General features: G+C 44.3%; 1 protein-coding gene across 1 annotated transcript in view; it reads right to left on the reverse strand.

The window, feature by feature from the left end:
- Positions 1 to 22,500, reverse strand: part of LOC135113234 (uncharacterized) — a 269,545-nt gene that overhangs the window by 20,592 nt on the left and 226,453 nt on the right. Inside the window, 14 exon segments of the mRNA XM_064028420.1 lie at positions 912 to 1,071; positions 2,112 to 2,368; positions 3,229 to 3,465; positions 4,371 to 4,572; positions 6,429 to 6,655; positions 7,095 to 7,217; positions 7,601 to 7,641; positions 7,643 to 7,821; positions 9,098 to 9,306; positions 10,475 to 10,630; positions 10,838 to 11,099; positions 15,076 to 15,223; positions 17,384 to 17,543; positions 19,129 to 19,317. Of these exon segments, the coding sequence (XP_063884490.1) occupies positions 912 to 1,071; positions 2,112 to 2,368; positions 3,229 to 3,465; positions 4,371 to 4,572; positions 6,429 to 6,655; positions 7,095 to 7,217; positions 7,601 to 7,641; positions 7,643 to 7,821; positions 9,098 to 9,306; positions 10,475 to 10,630; positions 10,838 to 11,099; positions 15,076 to 15,223; positions 17,384 to 17,543; positions 19,129 to 19,317 (2,550 nt within the window).

Consider the following 22,500-nt stretch of genomic DNA (forward strand, 5'->3'; position numbering starts at 1 on the left):
TAGAAAAACTAAACCTTCTGAATCTGGAACAAAAAGGGAGAGGAGACTTAATTTCAATATACAGACCAATGGAAGGACTGGAAAAGCTAGACAGAAACAAAATTGTGATGTGGGATACAAGAGACATTAGAGGACACAGAAAGAAGCAAAAAAAGAAATTTGTAGAAGAGATATAAAAAAAGAATAGTTTTCCACAAAAAATAGTTGATACATGGAACTTATTTCAACAAGGATGTGGTGCAAAGCAAAAACTATTGATAATTTCAAGGCCAAGTAAGATGATAATAGATACAGTGGTGGGGAAGTACCAGCATAGCTTCTTTCCCAAATGACACAAATAGAGAGGAGAGTTGCAATGTGTAGAGCAATGAATGGACTAGAGAGGCTAGACAGAAAAGACCTTACTGTGAGGGATCAATAGATAGAAGAGCCCATGGAAGCAAAATAAAGAAATGTACTTACAGAAGAAACATTAAGAAAGATATTTTTTTCCCATAGAAGTGTACACATGTGAAATGAGTTGCAGGAGGAAACAGTTTGGGCAAGATCCTTAAGTGAACTGAAAGCAAAGTTGGACAGGAGAAGATATGCATGGGTATGGCTCTTTTCCTCTATGTTTCAAGAAGGTAAATATTCTTTTTCTTCTTCCACCATTTTTGTTGAGTAATGGGTTGGGGCTATGTATGACCTTCAGTTATTTCTGTCCCTTGCATCCTCCTCCATGACTCCCATCCTTTTCAGTGCCACCACAATTCCATTCCTCAACCTCCTCCTCTAAACCAGTCTTCTCCTGGTTCTTTTCAAGAGTTCCCAGTCTTCTCATCTTGTAGTGTGACCAAACCATCTAATTTTCCATCATCTTTTTTTGGTCTTCCCCAGGTCAGCACAAGTAGGTAAGTATGCACACATACCTTCAGTGGGGACAGCCTCAAATGTGTCATCAAGGGTGAGGCGTGGTGGGTACTGGCCAGGGAAGGGCAGGTGAGCAGCAGCTGTATGCTCCGTCAGGTGTCCTGTGAGGTCCTCAGGGTCCACCAGTGTTGCTTCCACCAAAGGAGAGCTCTGCAATACCTGGGGGATGGTGAACTGTGAGAGGGAACACTCAGGAACTCTGGTAAATACTGGTAAACTCTGGAACTCTATGCCTGCTTCTGTGTTTTCTCCTACCTGTGACTTGAATTCTGTCATGGGAAAGCTTCAAGACCTTTCTCTTCTATATTTTGGATTTTTTTAAAGGCTTTTGTTGTTGTTAGCCAGAGCTTCTCGTACATAAAAAAACAAAGCAGAAATAAAGAATAAGCAGCTCAGCAGGTAATGGTGTGTAGATATTCACATTTGGTTTGCTTTTACAACACAAGCCAGAAGATATTCACACCTGTGCAGTTCACTTTTTTTATGATTATTATTATTTTTTATGGTATTGAGAGAATGTGTGTGTGTGTGTGTGTGTGTGTGTGTGTGTGTGTGTGTGTGTGTGTGTGTGTGTGTGTGTGTGTGTGTGTGTGTGTGTTTGTGTGTGTGTGTGTGTTGTGCCTGGGTCACCCTGGTTGGGACTGCAGGCCTAAACTGATAATACTTTTTTTTATAATCTTCATTTGTAAGACTGAGCCCAACTTTTATATATATATATATATATATATATATATATATATATATATATATATATATATATATATATATATATATATATATATATATATATATATATATATATATATATATATATATTCTAATGTAATGCTTTTTAAGACATTCATAACAAAAACACAAGGACTAGCAGCACCATTAAGTCACAACAGTTACAGAGAGAGAGAGAGAGAGAGAGAGAGAGAGAGAGAGAGAGAGAGAGAGAGAGAGAGAGAGAGAGAGAGAGAGAGAGAGAGAGAGAGAGAGAGAGAGAGAGAGAGAGAGAGAGAGAGAGAGAGAGAGAGAGAGAGAGAGAGAGAGAGAGAGAGAGAGAGAGAGAGAGAGAGAGAGAGAGAGAGAGAGAGAGAGAGAGAGAGAGAGAGAGAGAGAGAGAGAGAGAGAGAGAGAGAGAGAGAGAGAGAGAGAGAGAGAGAGAGAGAGAGAGAGAGAGAGAGAGAGAGAGAGAGAGAGAGAGAGGTATTCACCTGATGGTCAGTGTTGCGAGTCTCCCTGTGGTGTTCCTTAGCCTCCTCCACCACATCCCCAGACACTGTCAGCACCCCAGGAGTCTCCACCTCCAGCTTGCGAGCCTTGCGGAGGCTAATGGATGAGGAGGAGGAAGAGGAAGAGGAGGATGCTACCTCCTCCTCGATGGGCTGTGAGTGGTACACATCCACATTTCTGAAGAGATCTACGTCATAGTGAACTTGTGTGGAGCGAGAGGCAGGGAAGGTGTGGCCAGCTGGGGGAGAGATTGACGGAATGAGTTGATGTAAGAACACACACAAGAACATAAAAAAATAAAGGTTGGTGCAAAAAAACGTCAGTCAGGCCTACACATAGCAGTCCCTGTATGAAACATGCTGATCTATTTCTAATTCTTGTTCTCATCCACAAAATTGTCTAATCTTACTTTTTAGCTTCCTAATGACTCAGCCCTACCAACCTGATTACTGAATCTATTCCATTCCTCTGCTGCTCTATTTGAGAACCAATTCCTTCTTGTCTCTTTCTGAAATCTAACTTTATCAAGCTTGAACTCATTATGTCTTGTTCTATCCTGATTACTAATCCTGAGAAATTTGGTTGTCACCCTTGTTATATCATCTGTACTATTTAAGGATCTCCATATCAAGAAAATCACCACTTCTTCTTTCTGTGGTGTAGGACAACAGCTGCTTATCTTGTGTACCCTCCTCAGGTTGAAACAAGTACATAAAATGAATATGGAATAAGATTGTAAATGCCCCAACTTTTCAGCTTTAGGGAAGTTATCTCCTCCACATTAAGGAAAAGGACACTACTTCTGATGCAGGGCAAAGGAGCTGTGCACTGCAGTACCTTATGTATCCTCCCCTGGTTGAAAAAATAAGATAAAGAAGGAATGAGCCTATAAGTGTCTTGTCCTTTTCAGCTTTAGGCAAGTAATGTCCTTCATATTAAACGTGAACACACAAACTCACTTGGTATGGAGGAGGAAGGTCATGTGAAGACAGGAGAGTTGAGGATGCACTGCAGTTAATCTTATTTTATCTGTTACCTCTTTACACTAATAAATATATGAATTTATATTAGAACTTAAACTTGAACACACAGACTCACTTGGCAGGGAGGAGGAAGGTCGTGTGAAGGCAGGAGAGTTGAGGACACGCTGCAGTTCCCTCTGACACTCGCTGAGCCCCACCTCGCAGTTCACGGGGGAGTTGAAGTCGTCCACAAACTGCACGGAACAGCCGCCACAGGGGTTGACACGGCAGATGGCATGGGGGTGTGAGAAGCAGACCTGCCCCTCGCACAGCTGCTTATCACACACGTGCACTGTCTGGCCAGGCTCGCAGACTGGGGCAGGGAGAAGGAGGGAGGGAGGTTAGGGGGTGGTGGTGTGGTCAGGGTTGTGTGTTAGATGATGATGTAGTGTTTGGATAATCTATTTGGGTTTATTTGATTTTATTTTATTTATTTTATTGGTGTGTGTGTGTGTGTGTGTGTGTGTGTGTGTGTGTGTGTGTGTGTGTGTGTGTGTTTGTCTGACTGTTGGCTCTCTCTCTCTCTCTCTCTCTCTCTCTCTCTCTCTCTCTCTCTCTCTCTCTCTCTCTCTCTCTCTCTCTCTCTCTCTCTCTCTCTCTCTCTCTCTCTCTCTCTCTCTCTCTCTCTCTCTCTCTCTCTCTCTCTCTCTCTCTCTCTCACACACACACACACACACACACGTGGGTGGGTGGGTGGGTGGGAGTGTGTGTATGTGTGTGTGTGTATTTACCTAATTTACCAACTAGATAAATATGCACACATACACACACACCCTCCCAACCACCCACACACCCACCCACTCATCCACCTACCCACACACACACACACACACACACACACACACACAGTGTAGAGTAGTGGTTAGCACGCTCGGCTCACAACCAAGAAGGCCCAGGTTCGAGTCCCAGGTGTGGCGAGGCAAATAGGCGAGCTTTTTAATGTATAGCCCCTGCTCACCTAGCAGCAAGTAGGTACGGGATGTAAACCGAGGGATTGTGGCCTCACTGTCCTGGTGTGTGGTGTGTCAGTGGTCTCAGTCCTACTCAAAGATCAGTTACTATGAGCTCTGAGCTCTTTCTGTAGGGTAACGGCTGGCTGGGTGACCAGCAGACAACCGTAGGTGGTGAATGAGACACAAAGATCTGCATACACAACCCACTCAGCCACCCAAACACACCCACCCAGCCACCCACACCCACACAAACAAAAGCACTCACTCATATTAGTTGGGGTGGCAGGATCAAAACTCATCCTCCTTGCGGCCCTGGCACTTCCTTGGCACTGTGGGGCGCCACGAGTGAGGGAGCCTGGCACCTGGTCCCCATGAGGCGTGACACACCAGCACACACCCAACTCCTCCAGGCACTGCTCAGCCAGCCAGGCGCCACTCGACCGGTCACACTTGGGGATGAAGGTGACCTGTGGAGAGGGGAAAGTTTTGGGTGAAGGTCTTTGCCTGTATTATTTTCAATAGGGTCTTGTGGAAGGTGCTGGAGTTCTTAGCAGTGTTTTTGTGGTCTTGGTGATGGTTTAAAGGGGTTTAGTAGAAATTAGTCAGGTTTGTAAGTGTTCTCATGATTTTGATGATGATTTATGAGGCTGTAGTGGAAGTAAGTCAGGTTCTAAAGTGTTCTAATGATTTTAATGATGGTTTAAGAGGCTGTAGTGGAGGTTAGTCAGGTTCTTAAGTGTTTTAATGATTCTAGTGAGGCTGTAGTGATAGTTTAAGAAATTATAGTGGAAATTAGTTGTGTTTATAATTGTTTTCCTGACTCAGGTGATAATTTAAGAGACTAATGGAAGTCACTGGGGTTACTTTTGTTAAGGTTGTATTCAGAAATACTTTGCTTTCTCATCACAACTGTTTTAAAAAGGCCACAGAGATGATAACCAGGGTTATTAAGAGTGTTTCTCTCATTTGCAATGTACAAATCTCATTTATCTATCATTAAAATCATAAAAAAACACACTTAATTAAAAAGTCACATACAACTTCAAGTAAAGCCTTTTGAAAGTAGTGTCAATATGGAGAGAGAGAGAGAGAGAGAGAGAGAGAGAGAGAGAGAGAGAGAGAGAGAGAGAGAGAGAGAGAGAGAGAGAGAGAGAGAGAGAGAGAGAGAGAGAGAGAGAGAGAGAGAGAGAGAGAGAGAGAGAGAGAGAGAGAGAGAGAGAGAGAGAGAGAGAGAGAGAGGTAGGTATGAAGTGACACCCTCCTATATTTACACCCCATCCCTCCACCCTGAAGCAAGGCCTTGTTTTAATGCGTTGGGGGAACACTCATGTAGAGACACTGAGGCTTTAACCACACCTGCTGGCTGATCCGTACACCCCACAACACCAAGCTAACCCACATATTGAAGGAGAAGGAACATTGTAAAGAGAGAGAGAGAGAGAGAGAGAGAGAGAGAGAGAGAGAGAGAGAGAGAGAGAGAGAGAGAGAGAGAGAGAGAGAGAGAGAGAGAGAGAGAGAGAGAGAGAGAGAGAGAGAGAGAGAGAGAGAGAGAGAGAGAGAGAGAGAGAGAGAGAGAGAGAGAGAGAGTTGTAAATGACTGGAACAGATCGAGTTACCAGGTTCATTAGAGAGCTTAAAGAGAACATTAGATAAATCCATGAGCTGGGATGATAAGTGGACACAAAGCCTATACCCATGTGTTATACAGAGACTGCCACATGCATACTGGCTTCCTGCAATTCTTATTATATCTTTAAAATCTGGGAAGCTATATGTCCTTTATTTTAACTCCAATGGTAAAGATAAGGATATGATTTGAAAATGAAGGAAGAAGGAATTGATAAATATGAGTTTGGAGGCAGAATTACAAGGGGGAATGTTGGAGTAAGGTGAAGGGGATGGGAGGTAGGAACTGAGAGGAAAAAGATTGAAGTTAGCATAGAAGTTAGTAGGTAGGAGAAAGGAGTTGAGAGAAAGGAGATAGGAGTTGAGAAGAGAAGAGGGAGGAGGAAGGAGGTAAAAATTGAGAAAAAAGAGGTAGGAAATAAGGGGAAGAGAAGAAGGAAGAGGAAGGAGGTAGGAATTGAGAGAAAAGAGTTAAGAGTTGAGGGGAGGAGAAGAGGAAAGAGGAAGGAAGTATGAGTTGAGAGAAAGAGAAGAGGGAAGAAGAAAGAAGCAGGAATTGCGAGGAGGATAACTGGTAAAGAGTAAAAGGATGCAAGAACTGAAAGAAACTGAGATAGGCATTGATCAAAAAGAGAAACCCAGACACTAATTAAACACAGCTTTTCAAAATTCAAACCACAAATCTTATGCATCTCACCTTCTTTCCCTTCTCAGCATGGCGAATGTTCTTCTCCCTCATCCTCTCACAGGAACTGAGTGAGGGGCAGGTGGCCAGGCACTCCTCCTCACTCTCAAAGTTGTTGAGGTTCCCTCCGCACCCGCCATACCGGAAAGTCTGGCATCTGTTCTGCTCTGGGTTGAAGTACCACCTCTTGATGGCACCCTCACAATACCCAGAATCCCGCTGGTCGTAGCAAACCTCCCCTGAAAATTAAGTGTGTGAGTGAGTGAGTGAGAGAGATTATGTACTGTTTTATAAGGTAACTTACGAGAGAACATGCTGCATTTTATTACAATTGCTGTTATTATTGAGTAAGTGAGTGAATGATTGAGTGAGTGACTAGTAAATGATAATGAGGGACTGAATGAATGACTGAGTGACCAAAAGATTGAGTGAGTGAGTGACTGAGGATCTACACCACTATAACAAAGTAACTTATGGAGGCAATGTAGGATATTACTATAACAATTACCAATTTTACTATATTTGTTATGTGTGAAGGAGATTGATCAAGCTCTACAGCATCATTCACACCTTCAGTTTTTCCCTGCAGGAGTTGCTGCTGTATATGCCTGACTGAGGAGCACTCCTGAGTCACCTGTAGCATCTAAATCAAGACCAATGGCATCACACAGTACTCACGTGGCTTGGGGCAGCAGAGGGCATATTCCCCGAGGGGCGAGAGGTGACACTTGTGGCTGGAGGGACATGTGCTGCCCTCCGGCCCACACTCCACCTCACTGCCATTGATCCTCAGTGGTGAACCTTCAAGGAAACAACAAGAACAGGGATGAAGGGAAGAAGAGGCAACAGAAAGTATAAAAGGCTTATTTTGGTATTTCAAATATCTTAAGAGATTCATGAGACTTACTCTTACAATAGTGGTAGGGATTCTTGAGGCCAAAAAACATCCACTTAAGGGGTTGTAATTAGTAAGGAGTTCTGACCATAGGGGCAGGTATTCTCAAGACCTAATTAGTAAAAGAATCTCATCATAGGGCTTTTTATTTCTCTCAGTAGGTCTTTTTTTTTTGCTCAGTGGGGTTCTTTTTCTTATAATTTTGTTGCCCTTGGCCAGTCTTCCTCCTACATAAAAAAGAAAATAAGTGGGCTGGCATTATCAATACCTAATTAGTAAGGGTTCTCACCATAGGGGCAGGGGTTCTCTAGGCGTGGCAGACACACGGGCAGGGGGGCATGGCTCATCCACACAGGCGACATGCACAATGCGACACTCCTCCTGGGGCGCTGCGCAGGTCACCTCCTCACAGGGGTCGCGGCAGGCGCAGGTGGGGCAGCCTGCGTCATCCAGGCTGTATCCGTGCAGGCAAGCCAGGTCACAGTTCATGGCAGGGCACACCAGTGGGGCCTGAGGGATGGTACATTAGGTCAGGCCAGGTGATGTCAGGTTAGATTATGATAGGATGGGTTGAAGAAGGTGGGATTGGGGAGACAGGGGAAGGAAGGGGTGAAGGGTGGGGAGGGGTGAGGAGAGACTGGGTGGGAAGCAAAGAGAATGGAAGGGAGGGGAGGGACTGGGTGGGAAAGGGGGAGAGGGTGGGGATGGGAGGGGAAAGGTCGGGAAGGGGAGGGAAGGGTGGAGAAGGGAGATGGGAAGGAAAAGATGGGGAACATGGAGGAAGTGTAGGGAGGGGAAGGAAGACAGAGGGAGGGGAAGGAAAGGGGAGGGGAGGGGAGGGGAGGGGAGGGGAGGGGAGGGGAAGGAAGACATTGGGAGGGGAAGGAAAGGTGAAGAGAGGAGAGGTGATGGAAGAAGAGAAGGGGGGTAGGAAAGGACAAGAGTGGGGAAGGAAGGAAAAGAAAGGACAAGGGTGGGGAAGGGAGGAGAAGGGAGATGAGAGGAAAAGGGGGGAGGGGAAAGGGAGAGGAAGACCAGGAAGGGAGGGGAAGGGAGAGGAAGGAAGAGGACGGGAGGAGGGTCAGTAAGGGATGCATTGAAAACGTTTTCCAAGTATTACTGTAGACTAACTGGTCCAGAGAGAGAGAGAGAGAGAGAGAGAGAGAGAGAGAGAGAGAGAGAGAGAGAGAGAGAGAGAGAGAGAGAGCAACTAGTATATATTTTTTTCTAATTTATTTTCCTGCGGTGAAAATACGTTTACTTGAAAGTTTTTTATTTGAAGATAAATTGTTTATTTTTTGTAGATTATTATTATTATTATTATTATTATTATTATTATTATTATTATTATTACTGTTCTTGTTGTTACTACTACTACTACTACAACTACTACTACTACTACCACTACTATTGCTATTACGTATATTTTCATCTGTCTTTGCTGATTCCTTCAACACACTTACCACCAACAAAGCCATAAATCAAACAAACATATAAACAAACAAACAAACAAACATGTCACCAGTTTTTCACATCCCCATTACTTTCTCATCCCCTAAGCCTTTCCCACAGTCCCTCACATCACCACCACCACCACCACCACTGCTACGTACACTAATTCCCTTTCCCTCCCTTCCGCTACTTTCCCTCCATTTCCTTGATTCCCTCTCGTCCCTTCACCTTCCATTGTTTATCCGCTTCTCCCCTCTCCTCGTTTCCCTTGCACGTTTTTTTCCATTTTTTTTTTTTTTTTTTTTTTATATTCCAGTTTGCCAGCCTCTCTCACCTGACAGTCTGGCTGCGAGGGTTGGCTGACGCGTGTGCCGGGAACCTCCTGCCCCTGAGTATCCACGCACCAGCAGGTCAGCGTGGCGGGGTGGCATTGCGTGGAGAGGAAGGCACCGGCAGCATCGCACTCTGGGAGATACACACGGCCAGCGGGAATGCCTGCCTCTCTGGCGCGGTGCTCCAGTAGTGTTCTCTGGTGCTCACACGCTGCAGGGGGAGGGAAGGCAGGGTATGGTTAGGAAGATAAGGATATGGTTAGGAAAGTGACACTGGAACGTCAGAATGCAAGGGAGTTATGAAAAAAAAAGCTTGAGGGTATAAAGCTGCCATACAATTAAGAACAAACCTAAGAACATAAGACTGACTAGGAAAGTTAGGACACGGTTAGGAAGGTGACTGGAACATTTGGGAGTGAGAGAAGGTTATAAGAGAGAGAGAGAGAGAGAGAGAGAGAGAGAGAGAGAGAGAGAGAGAGAGAGAGAGAGAGAGAGAGAGAGAGAGAGAGAGAGAGAGAGAGAGAATGAGGATATACTCATAAAGGTGTATAGGAAGTTGGATGATTAAGGTGACAAAACGTAAAAAAAAAAAAAAAAAGACAGAAAAATAGTTGTGGATATAAAGATGCGACAGAGAGTTAGGACACGATTAGGAATTGGGCAAAAAAAAAAATGTTACAAAAAAAAAAAAGATATATTGGTTTGACAAAGCAATAAACATACGAGTGACAGTGAAAGTGAGAACACGGTTTGGAACGTAACTGATGAAGAGAGAGAGAGAGAGAGAGAGAGAGAGAGAGAGAGAGAGAGAGAGAGAGAGAGAGAGAGAGAGAGAGAGAGAGAGAGAGAGAGAGAGAGAGAATGCACCGTAATAATATACGAACAAAAGAGAAAATACAGAGTAACGTTTAACTCTCTCTCTCTCTCTCTGGCAATCACACCGAAACAAAAATCATCGCATAGAAAATAAAAGGAAAATAAGGAAAGACAACATATCAAATTACCTAAAACAAAGTGAGGAATAAAAAGAAAGAAAAAAAGCAGGAATGTATCACCCTTTGTGTTTCCTCGTGTGACAATTGAGTGGCGGCGCCTGACTGTCTTTTTCCTTCCCTTCTGTGCCCACATCTCTCTGTCCCTGCCTGTCCTGTGTTGTGTCTCTGCTGGACACCCTGCTATCACATCACAATCTTGCCTCTTGCTCTGTTCCCTGTGCCTGTCTCCGTTCCTCTCTGCTCCTGTGTTCAGTGGTGTCTCTCTACTCTCTCTCGTCTCTGTTTCTCCCTGTGTTGTATCTCCGTCCTGACCTTGTGTTGTCTCTCTACTGTATTTATCTCCTTTCTTCACTTTTTCCATCCCTTCTTTCCTTTGTCACCTACCAGTCATGATGATAGGCGGCAGGCACTGCGTTCCACACCCATTGCTGCAACACTTGTGGTCTCCGAGGCAGTGCGAGTCATCAGAACACTCCAGGTCGCACGAGCCGCTCAGAACTGGCACCAGGAAAGGACACTGGCCGGCCTTCTTACTCGCGCCTGTCGGGGAAAAGCTTGTTACTATTTTGTGGATAAGAAAGAGAAGAAGAAAACGAAACTACGTTAATAGGCGTTTGGGGAGAGGAAATGTGCAGAGAGAGAGAGAGAGAGAGAGAGAGAGAGAGAGAGAGAGAGAGAGAGAGAGAGAGAGAGAGAGAGAGAGAGAGAGAGAGAGAGAGAGAGAGAGAGAGCAGGCTAATGACTCACCGGGGCTGGGACAACACACGCCCTCCACTCCTGAGTCCTCGGCGAGGCAGGAGTATCCCTGGGGACACTCGAGAGCGCGGGCGCGGGGACTGCAGGCGAGGGTGGCGTTGGTCTCGGGTAGGGTGTAAGGGTCTCCCAGAGGGCAGGAGGGCGCGGACCACGCCTCAAGCACGGGCACGCACTGGGGCACGGCAGGACACACGCCATCCACGCAGGGGATGTCCACCATCTGACACACGTGGCTGGCGGCGCACTTAACCTCCTGTGTCGCACGAACAAATAGACAACGTTAGATAGCTACACACCACACTCATTCAGACACTCCCACGGTACACTCACCTACACACACACACACACACACACACACACACACATACACATCACTGGATACAGCTACACACTCACCCACCCATCAAAGACACACGAACACAGATAAAAATATAGCTTACTGGCCATAGTAATTTTACACACTATAATGAATAAACTAGAACCTTAAAACTATATAATGACAATCCCAGTACCTCCTATAGACAAATACACAGACACTGTGTTCTGATATCAATAAACACAAATCTATTAAATATTAAGAAACTTGTCACCAAAAAAGACAGTTTTACTTTTCTAAAATTTCACAAATAGATCGTTGGATCGCCAGTTAAACACTTTGACGTACGGAATACTGATGTACAAAAGAAAGCATTTGTCTCTAAACCCACGCGAGGTCAGAGGGACGCCGCATACAAGACCAGCGGGGCGCCTCGGGGTACTTACACAACGCAAAGGGAGACCGAGGTGGTGACGAAATATTATGTTGTTTAGGTAGAAGAAACATTAAAGAGGCGACGGTGAAAACTGGGATTTACTGTATTACATGGTGTGGGTAATGGACCTTGAGAGAGAGAGAGAGAGAGAGAGAGAGAGAGAGAGAGAGAGAGAGAGAGAGAGAGAGAGAGAGAGAGAGAGAGAGAGAGAGAGAGAGAGAGAGAGAGAGAGAGAGAGAGAGAGAGAGAGAGAGAGAGAGTATACAAGTTATATTTTCTTTTTTTTCATATATGTTAAATATTTTTTTCTATAGCATTGCCCATAAATCTTTCTATACCTTGCAAAGGGCTATTTGTCTCATTTGTTTATTATTTGTTTGTAGATAGGCAGGTGTGTATAGATCTAAATCAGTATTATATAAGGTATAGAAGTAGACAGTTAATTTATGCCAGTAGATATTTTATATGTCCTTTTCTGTTCTCCAGGGCCGGAATCCTCTCTTATATAAAAAAAAACAAAAAACAAAACAAGATATAATAAAATAAAGTAAAACACCTCGCCACACTCTGGTCTGTATTACAAGCTTTGATCAGCGATGCGAACCTTCCCCGCCCGCCAGCCTTCACGCCCCAATGGTGCTGTCGTCTTGAGGCTCCACACGTAAACAAAGCGAACTAAAGGGAAGCGGACAAACTTGGTGCTCGCGGCTTGCCCTGAGTAACACATTCCGTCTCGTTGCGGCCAGTTTGGTGAGGGGCGGGGCGGGTCACCAGTCACCACTCCGCCTTCCTGCTTGCTGCCTGCCTTCCTACTTGCTGTTTTTCCAATGTGCGTGATCTTGTGGTGGTGGCGAAGTTAAGGGCACTTGACTAGTGTTCTTTTCAGGCTCGTCACACACACACACACACACACACACACACACACACACACACACACACACACACACACACACACACACACACACACACTTATTTCTTAGCATTAATACTGTTGTTGTTACTACTACTACTACTACTACTACTACTACTGCTACTACTACTACTACTACTACTACTACTACTACTATTACTACTACTACCACCGCCACCACTAATGCTACTACTGTTATTACAAACTGTACTCTTCTTCTTCTAATATTCTTTCCTTCTTTCTAGTATTTTTTTTGATGGGGAAGACTTAGAAGGCCGTTGCAGTGAAGTATTTTCCCTTAAGTTTCCGTAGAACTTGGCCAATCCCCTTAATAACAATCAGCAATAAGGGAGGACGAGGCTGATGGCGATGCGTGAGTCACCTTAGCGAGACAGACACACACACACACACACACACCTACACACCTGCGCTTCTCACCACCCACTCTTGGTTACCTTGCAGCGGGACGCGGGACACCGCCGCAGAGGGTCCAGTGCTAAGTCCATGCCACCATTAGTCAAGATTATTAGTGCGCTGGTGCGATCCGCCAAGATAGATTGCGTCATTGAGTCCACTGGAGGATAATGCTTCCCTAGGCACACACGAGGGAGCTGAACGGTGGAGGTGAGCAGGGAGAGGCGAGCATTGGTGATAATAGGGAGCCATGTCGACACCGCCGCGTCGCACAGAGACGCTGACTTCCACTTGTAGCTCTGAATAACTTACGGCGAGGCGGTGGCGGACCAAACAACGGTGGTGAAAAGTTATGCATACTGTTAAGAATAAACTAGTGAATGCGGAAAAATACATGAACGACAAGCGAATGTAAGTCAATACAAGCGACTGGACGAGACACGAGCGAAAAGTTGTGTAGATTGTTAAGAATATACTAGTAATTGGAAGCTATAGCGAAACACGAAAATAAGTCAATAAAAGCGAATTTCAAACAGTTATTGACTTTCAGGGCAGAAAATGACGAAACAAGAACTAATAGCAATGTATGCCGTTAGGAATATACAAGTAAAATATGTAAAAGAAAAAAAAAAAAACGAATATAAGTGAATGCAGGTTGACGATTTCAAACACCAACTAATGAGACATGATCGAAACGTTATGTAGACCATTAAGAATATACTAGTAACTGGGAGAAAAATGAATGGAAAACGATTATAAATGAAGACAAGTGAATGATTTAAACAACAACAACAACAACAACAACAACAACTGCTTAACTGATTTTCAGGATAGGAGCAGACGAGACGAGAGCGAAACACAGTTAGGGAACTAATAATATGGAAAAAATAACGAAAGCGAAAAGAATACGTGAATACAGATAAATGTCGCAGTGGTGAGGCGGATGTTGCCCTGGCGTCCCTCCCTCAAGCAGGTGGATCAGGCAGCGTGCGGTGTAACTCTTGATCTAGCATGTTCAGTCTGGCAATACGCGTCATCGAATCCCTCGTGTCTCCTCCTTGTCTAGCGGCCTCGTCCTCAGCGGCTCACGTGTCCTGGTCCGAGAACAGCGGCGCCCTGCAAGCACGTGGCGGGGACACGGCGGCTGTAACTGAACATGCCAACCTTTTCCCTTTAACTTTTTAATTTTTTTATTCTTTTATGTAACAGGGAGTATTGGCCAAGGACAACAACAAAAACAACAACAACAACAACAACAACAACAACAAAGATGAAAAAAAAAATCCACTGAGGTGCCAATCCCTAAAAAAGAGCGCCTCTCAACTTGAAGGAATGTTTAAATCGCTTTTAATCGCTTAGGAAATCATTTAAATCGCCGTGAACTCTTCGTCGGCCTCCATTCAGATCGAGTCCCTTGCACCATATTTTAGCGCCTCAAGTGCTTCATTACAGAGACTCGTAGCATTTTTAACTCGTGCCGGATATAGCGCCATTAACAGCCGGGAAGCGCTGCCGAATATACCGCGCCGGCAATGACACTTCACATTCCCGATGTTTCCTCGGGGCTCGTGTGTCAAGCAAACCTTAGGTGAAGAAGCCAAGTGTGTTGCAGTAAGCGCTGGTTGGGTAACGCTGCATAGGTAATTTGAAACGCTTTGTTCTCTCATTCACTGCTGCTTATCACATCTTTCCTTAATCGCTAACCACACTGAGACATCTTTTCTTGTTTTACAGCCACTTCCAAACATTGTACCGGCTAGACATTGCAAAATCTATTCTTTTCAGTCTTCTTTCTTGCAGATGCTTGTATAGATTCCATACATTACTTGTGGTGCTAAGAATTCTTGCATACCGCAGTGAAAGGGTTAGATGCATGTTTTCTCTCACTGCATCCATAAACTTTCTCTTAGGTTTTCCATTCTTTCTCCTGCCGGGTAGATCCATTTCCAGCATCACCATCACCGCATATTCTTCCTCGTCTCTTCCTGTCATACCTAGACCACATCAGCCTCGCCTCTGTACCTTTGTCCTTTGTATTAGTTCCTGATTTTCTCCAGCTTCGTCACTAATAGAGAAAATTGCAGCATCTTCATTCCAGCAACTTACATCTCCGCTTCTCGTCTTTAAGTAACCAATTTTTGATAAGTACTCACCTGGCAGGGGTCTCGACACTGGCAGAGCGGGCAGGCGGTGACAGGGTCGAGCACGAAGCCGTAGTCACACCCAAGGCGGCACAGCATTTCCCCGCAGCCGCTCTCCACTCGCTGTCTGTCGCACACCACCAGCTCCCGCGACGAGGCTCTGGTGGGGGAGAGAGGCAATGTTATGTTAATGACGGGTTTGGGGAGAAAGAAGGGATACAGATGCTGGAAATTTAAAGAAGAGGAAGATGCGTGTTTTTATACATATTTTTTGGGGGGAGTAAGATGAGGTACAGATATTAGGAATTCAAAAAAGAGGAAAATGTATAGATGTTGGGATTTAAAAAAAAAAAAGAGGATTTTTCTGTGGTGGAGAGGAAGAGACGATAAATATATGGAGAAGTTTTCGGGAGGAAGAGAGAGAAAATTACGTACTTCAACAGGAGAAAAAAAAACAAAAAAAACACTGGGAAGAATTGCGGAGAAAGGGAAGAGATATGTAAGGCAATTTAGCCTCTGAAGTGTCTTGCCACTCCTCTTCAGAAGCAGTGCAAGTCTCAGGAAGGAAGAACAACAGACACAGGCAAAGAGTTGCAGAGTTTACAATTATTCGTATTCCTTGGTAAAAAGAAGAAGGAAAAAAATGAAAACTTAAAAAAGGGAAAATAAAATATGCATATAGATTTACTTTCAGCTCAAGTCACAGGAAGGATGGACAAGAGAGAGGCAGAGAGTTGCAGAGTTTGCACGTATTCACATGCTTTTATTCAGGCAGTTTTCGCCTCTTATTCATATCACCTTGATGTTTTATTTTTTGTGGCACGCTGCGAAGATATATTGCTTTCATTACACTGTCAGTCGAGAGAGAGAGAGAGAGAGAGAGAGAGAGAGAGAGAGAGAGAGAGAGAGAGAGAGAGAGAGAGAGAGAGAGAGAGAGAGAGAGAGAGAGAGAGAGAGAGAGAGAGAGAGAGAGAGAGAGAGAGAGAGAGAGAGAGAGAGAGAGGGGGGGGCAAAAATCTAGACGCATTTTCGTGAATATTAAATTTGAAGTGCTCACATATTTCGCTATCAAATGATGTGAGGAAAATAATATATTATGATACCCTTCATATATATATATATATATATATATATATATATATATATATATATATATATATATATATATATATATATATATATATATATATATATATATATATATATATATATATATATATATATATATATATATATACACGTTCATATTTTTTTTAATTAATATTTTCTTTTCATTTTTTTTTCTCACAATTTCAATCCCCGGATATTGTTGAGTAGCGGAAGGAGGGAGGAAGAGAGGCAGAGGGAAGGGGGAATTAATTGCCTTACGAATATCAGTCACGGTGGTGGTGGTGGTGGTAGTAGAGATGGGTGGTGGTGGTGGTGGTGGTGGTGGTGGTGGTGGTAGTGGGGCGGGGGGAGAGAGAGAGAGAGAGAGAGAGAGAGAGAGAGAGAGAGAGAGAGAGAGAGAGAGAGAGAGAGAGAGAGAGAGAGAGAGAGAGAGAGAGAGAGAGAGAGAGAGAGAGAGAGAGAGAGAGAGAGAGAGAGAGAGAGAGAGGGGGGGTGTAAAAAAAAAAAAACTACCTAAGTGGCGGGGATGTCAATTATATAAAACGAGGAAGCGAGCGTATTCCATTCCAAGATTTGATGGAGGAGGAGGAGGAGGAGGAGGAGGATTATAGAAGGGAGAAGGGAGGAGGGAGATGGAAGGTGAGGAGAGGAGAGGCGAGGCGAGGAGAGAAGAGGAGGATGACGCGAGTACAAAAAAGTGATGGTGATAGAAAGGAGGACGAAAAAGAAAGAAAGGAGGAGGAGGAGGAGGAGGAGGAGGAGGAGGAGGAGGAGGAGGAGGAGGAGGAGGAGGAGCAGAAATACTTATAGCAATAAGAATAAGGCTAAAAAGAAGGAGAGGAACAACGACAACAACAACAAAAAGAAAAGCACCACCACCACCACCATCACATACAACTCCAAAAAAAAAAAAAAGTACGAGAAGACGAAGAGGAGCAAGAGAGGGAGAGAGGAGAAAGAGAATAATAATAAAAAAACAATGACACCACCACCACAAATAGAAAAAAACAAGAAAATTACAAAAAAAAAAAAAAGACGACGAAGAAGCGCATGATAAGAAGAGAAGGAGGAGGAGGAGGAGGAGGAGGAGGAGGAGTACAATAACAGCAACAACAATAACAACAACAAAAGAAATTTAATCCCCCACAAAAAAAAAAAAGAAAAGAGTATAAGACGACGAGAACAAAGGATGATAAGCCTGGTGACTCACTTAGTGCCGGGAACTTGTGTGCCGAAATCGTCCACACACCAACACTGGCCCAGCGGGTTGCACTGCACGGGGAGATAGGCGCCGTTCTCGTCACACGCCGGGGTGGGCACGGCCAGCGTCACGCCCTCCAGCTCCACCAGGTCACGCAGGTACTCACACACTGCAGGTCAGGTCAAGATAAGCATGTTAGGTCACGAGAAGCAGGTCAGGTCACGGAAGGCATGTTAGCTGGTTAGGTTTATTTAAATATGGTTAGATCTCTCTCTCTCTCTCTCTCTCTCTCTCTCTCTCTCTCTCTCTCTCTCTCTCTCTCTCTCTCTCTCTCTCTCTCTCTCTCTCTCTCTCTCTCTCTCTCTCTCTCTCTGTGTGTGTGTGTGTGTGTGTGTGTGTGTGTGTGTGTGTGTGTGTGTGTGTGTGTGTGTACGTGCAGCGTGTGTGAGTGCAGCGTTTGTGTATGCGCGCAGCGGTGCCTTCAAGCTGCATCTTCAGCAAGGCCCGCAGGGAAGTCCAAGCTTTTCAAACCTCAAAGCAGATTTATATAAGACGTTCGGTAGAGAATAAACAGCGAGAAATTAGATCTGGCTTGCGAGTGGCTCAGAAAGGCGAGAGGCGGATGGAGGACGAGGCTTTTTCTACTCCTGGAATAAGAAACGAGAGCGAGAGAGAGGGTTACCAGGGAAGCAGGAGCTGCATTTTACATTTTACAAGGAAAACACAAGGAACAAGAGTTAATCATTTCGTGAAAGCAGGAGCAAAAGGAGCTAAAATATAGCCGGTACTGCGAAATAATGGGGAACATTTTTATTAACTGTGTTGAAGAAAATGAACTTGTACTGTCAAATAGAGAGGAAAAGATGTAAAGGAAACATGAACAAAAGAACTGATAATTTCGTGGAAGCAGGGGGAGGAAGAGGAGAAAAAAATAAAGCTGGTATTGCGAAATAAAGGAGAAAAGTTAGTACTGTTCAGTGAGAGGAAGATGAAAAAAATGAACTTGCTGAGAAATAAATGCAAGAGAAATGCTGAGAAATAAAGAAAAAAGTAACGATAACTGAGTGAAAATGAAGAAAGTGTATTTATATTATGACATTATGTAAAAAAAAAAAAAATGTAATAAGGAAGTAAAAAGGATGAAGGAAATAAGACTGTGCTAAGAAAAAAAAAAAAGGAGAAAAGTGCCTAGAATCCGTGAAAGGAAGAGGAGGGATATATATAAGCTTGTAATGGAAAATTGAGGAGGAAAAAATCACTCCTACTCTGTGAAAAGAACGGGAAGAGAAGTGTGCGAAAAAAAAAATGTGGAAAATGTATCCATATCTTTTAAGGTAAAGCAACAACCTGGATACGAACGAGTGAGCGAGCGAGCGAATGAATGAATGAGTAAACAGGATAACTGAGGCTGAAACAACAACATACTAATCAAGTGCAAGTGAGTGAGCCAGTTACCGAGTGAGTGAGTGAGTAGGACAATCAAGAACGAGGCGACAAGAACTGAGTCAAGAGGAAATGAGTGAGTGAGAGAGTGAGTGCGTGAGTGGGTAAGTGAATACAAGAATCGAGGGCGAGACGGGAACAACTGAGTCATGAGTGAGTGAGTGAGTTAATAGATAAATAGAATAACTGAACAAGGCAGCATTAAGTGTGAGTGAGAGAGTGAACGAGAGAATAAGCGATTGAGGACGATGAAGGCTACAAAAGAGTACACAAGGAACAGCACAACAGGGCCAATCCACACCGACACTCACTAGTGGGTCCCTGCAGGAGACCGTGTTCCAGGGGCAGGTTTTGAGGCGGCACACAGGAGGGGCCGCAGCCAGGCACCACGCAGCACTTCAGGTCCTCTCCACATTCAGAGTCCGAGGCGCAGCGCTCACCCCCGCACAGTTCGGCGCTCGCTGATCTCACGAAGGGACACTGGCCGGGTTTGGTCGCCTCTGCAGGGAAGATTTCACTTGGCAATGATTTGGCTTAACGTGTCTTTCACTGGTAAAAACTAAAACTCTTTGCCTTTTCTGTGTTCTTCTCTTCTTTCCTCCGACTAGTTGTAAAAGGGAGATAGGAAAAAAAAAACAGTAGTCTCAGAAATCACGGTGTTAATGCTAAGTTATGGGGAGGTTTTCAAAGATGATAAGACACATTTACGGGTGGGGATAATAGGTAGTAACAAGTAGGCATGTTTTATACAGGGACTGCTACTTGTAGGTCTAGGGACTTCTTACAGATTTTCTTCTTCTTCTTCTTATTATTATTATTTCTTTTTAAGGAATATAAGAAGATAACACAGGGGAAGGTGATATAAGCCATCAGATCACAGGCAGTGTGTGTAAAAAATTTACCTGCCTGTTTCTATTTCTATTTGGGAAGCTACAAGAAGCCATCTAACTAACAGCATTAAAATCAAAATGAGAGAGAGAGAGAGAGAGAGAGAGAGAGAGAGAGAGAGAGAGAGAGAGAGAGAGAGAGAGAGAGAGAGAGAGAGAGAGAGAGAGAGAGAGAGAGAGAGAAAACAGAAAAATGAGAGAGAATAAAAAAGAAAAAGAGATTAAAAGAAAGAAAAAGTAAGAAAACAGAAGCTCACAAGATGCAGAAAATCCTTTAGAATCCTTTGTGTTCGTAATTCACTCCCATCTCATTAATTTACTTTTTTTTTTCCTCCCCCGACCCCAAAATCCTGACGTGAAAACAATGCCAGCTCAACCTTGGCGGCGGTGGGCGGCGCTTCTCCGACCCAACCAGACCACCACCACCACCACCACCAACCGGAGAGGAAGCGACGCAAACACAGACGCTCCGAATTCTGTTGTCAGCGAAAGTCTGAGTGTGCAATTAAATTTTCTGTTCCTCCCGCGTCAAGTGAGAGAGAGAGAGAGAGAGAGAGAGAGAGAGAGAGAGAGAGAGAGAGAGAGAGAGAGAGAGAGAGAGAGAGAGAGAGAGAGAGAGAGAGAGAGAGAGAGAGAGAGAGAGAGAGAGAGAGAGAGAGTAACCAAATAAAAAAAAAAACTCCCCTCCTCAAAGAAATAAAACAGCGATAAGCGAACTGCCGCGTGAAAAACCAGCGACATTTTCCCGGTCGTTGTATTTCGCGGGTGAGACAAGACGCGGAAAAATTAAGCGCGCGTAAATCGTGACACATAATCGTAATTACGCGCGCCTTCAATTTATGGGGCGAGGGAGTATGGCAGTATGAATCAACATGGAGAACTATCGTGCTCACCTGGGAGAGGGAGAGAGAGGGAGAGAGAAAGAGGGGGAGAGGGTGAGGGAGACAGTAGGAAGGAGAATGTCAGTGAGGGGAAAGTAGGAGGAGGAGGAGGAGGAAAACATGAAAGGAAGATAGGGGAGAGAGGAGGAGAGGAGGGGAAGAGGGAGAGGATGAGTAGGAAGGAAAGAATGTCATTGAAAGGAGAGGTAAAGGAGAAACTGAGAGAGAGAGAGAGAGAGAGAGAGAGAGAGAGAGAGAGAGAGAGAGAGAGAGAGAGAGAGAGAGAGAGAGAGAGAGAGAGAGAGAGAGAGAGAGAGAGAGAGAGAGAGAGAGAGAGAGAGAGAGAGAGAGAGAGACAGTGAGTTGAAGCAGGAGAATAACGCAGAGAGAGAGAGAGAGAGAGAGAGAGAGAGAGAGAGAGAGAGAGAGAGAGAGAGAGAGAGAGAGAGAGAGAGAGAGAGAGAGAGAGAGAGAGAGAGAGAGAGAGAGAGAGAGAGAGAGAGAGAGAGAGAGAGAGAGAGAGAGAGAGAGAGAGAGAGGAACAAAGGTTGAAGGGAGAGGAAAGAGTTGAAAGCATGACAGCAGGTGGGTGATTGGAGGCTGGGGAGAGGAGGGGAGGGGAGGTGGAGCAAGGTGTGAAGGAAGAGGAAGAGGAGAGGAGAGAGAGAGAGAGAGAGAGAGAGAGAGAGAGAGAGAGAGAGAGAGAGAGAGAGAGAGAGAGAGAGAGAGAGAGAGAGAGAGAGAGAGAGAGAGAGAGAGAGAGAGAGAGAGAGATAGGCGACAACAGCAAACGTTAAATTTCCATGTGTATCAAGCGAGGGAAGAAGAGAACTATACACTCCTTCAGTTTACCATAATGAATATGTAACTTTCTTGTCCTCCTCCTCCACCTCCCCCTCCCATTCCTCCTCTTCGTCCTCTTCGTTCCCTTCCTCCTCCTCTTCCTCAATGCTGGAATACCGATGATGCGTTTGCGTGTGGGGGCTCTCTCTCTCTCTCTCTCTCTCTCTCTCTCTCTCTCTCTCTCTCTCTCTCTCTCTCTCTCTCTCTCTCTCTCTCTCTCTCTCTCTATGATTTTAACCACCAATGTTTTTCCTCAACAGGGTTTCATCATTTCCTACTATTTTTCTTCTCATTTCCTTCTTTCTACTACTTTCTTTGCAGTGATTTTTTTTTCTCTATCTCGAGTACAGCTGGTGTTATTTTTTTAATTATTTTTGTTTTATTGCTCCAGTTCTAGATAGTTTTTATTTTTAGGCATTTCTTTTCATTCTAGGTCCTTTATTTTTTTTCTTTCTGTTTGAGCTGCTTTCATTGTTTCAGTTCTGCCTCTGTGTTAGCTGTAGTTACTTTTATTGTTTTTATTCCATTTACTTTTTTTTTCAGTATTTTTTCGTTTCTTTTAGACGCGGCGACAGAAACACGCAGAGACAGACAGAGAGAGAGAAAAAAAACACCTATAAAAACTCGATCTATCTCGGTAGCCTTTGAAAACAGAGCTGATGAATATAACAACATAAAAAAAAAAAACATAGCAACATAAGGAAAGTTACAAGAAACCATGAAACCTACACGTGGCAGTCCCTGTATAAAACACACCTACCTACCTATTTCCACCTATCACCGCCATCCAGGAATATGTCTAACCTTCTAAACACCCCCTATTGACTCGCCGCTAACAACCTGATTAAAGTGAAGTTACAAGACTACACGTGGCAGTCCCTGCATGAAACACATCCATCTACCCCCCCACCTGTCATCCTCATCTACATATAAGTTTGACCTTCTAAACCTGATTGCTGAATCTATTCCATTTTCTTCCTATCTCCCTTTTAAAACTAATCAGAGGAAGAGAGAAGAAAACAATCTATTCAAAAGCGTTTACATATCTAGGCGAAGATTTTTTTCTTGGTTT

This window comes from Scylla paramamosain, chromosome 25 (assembly GCF_035594125.1).
Source record: "Scylla paramamosain isolate STU-SP2022 chromosome 25, ASM3559412v1, whole genome shotgun sequence".
Classification (NCBI taxonomy): Eukaryota; Metazoa; Arthropoda; class Malacostraca; order Decapoda; family Portunidae; genus Scylla; species Scylla paramamosain.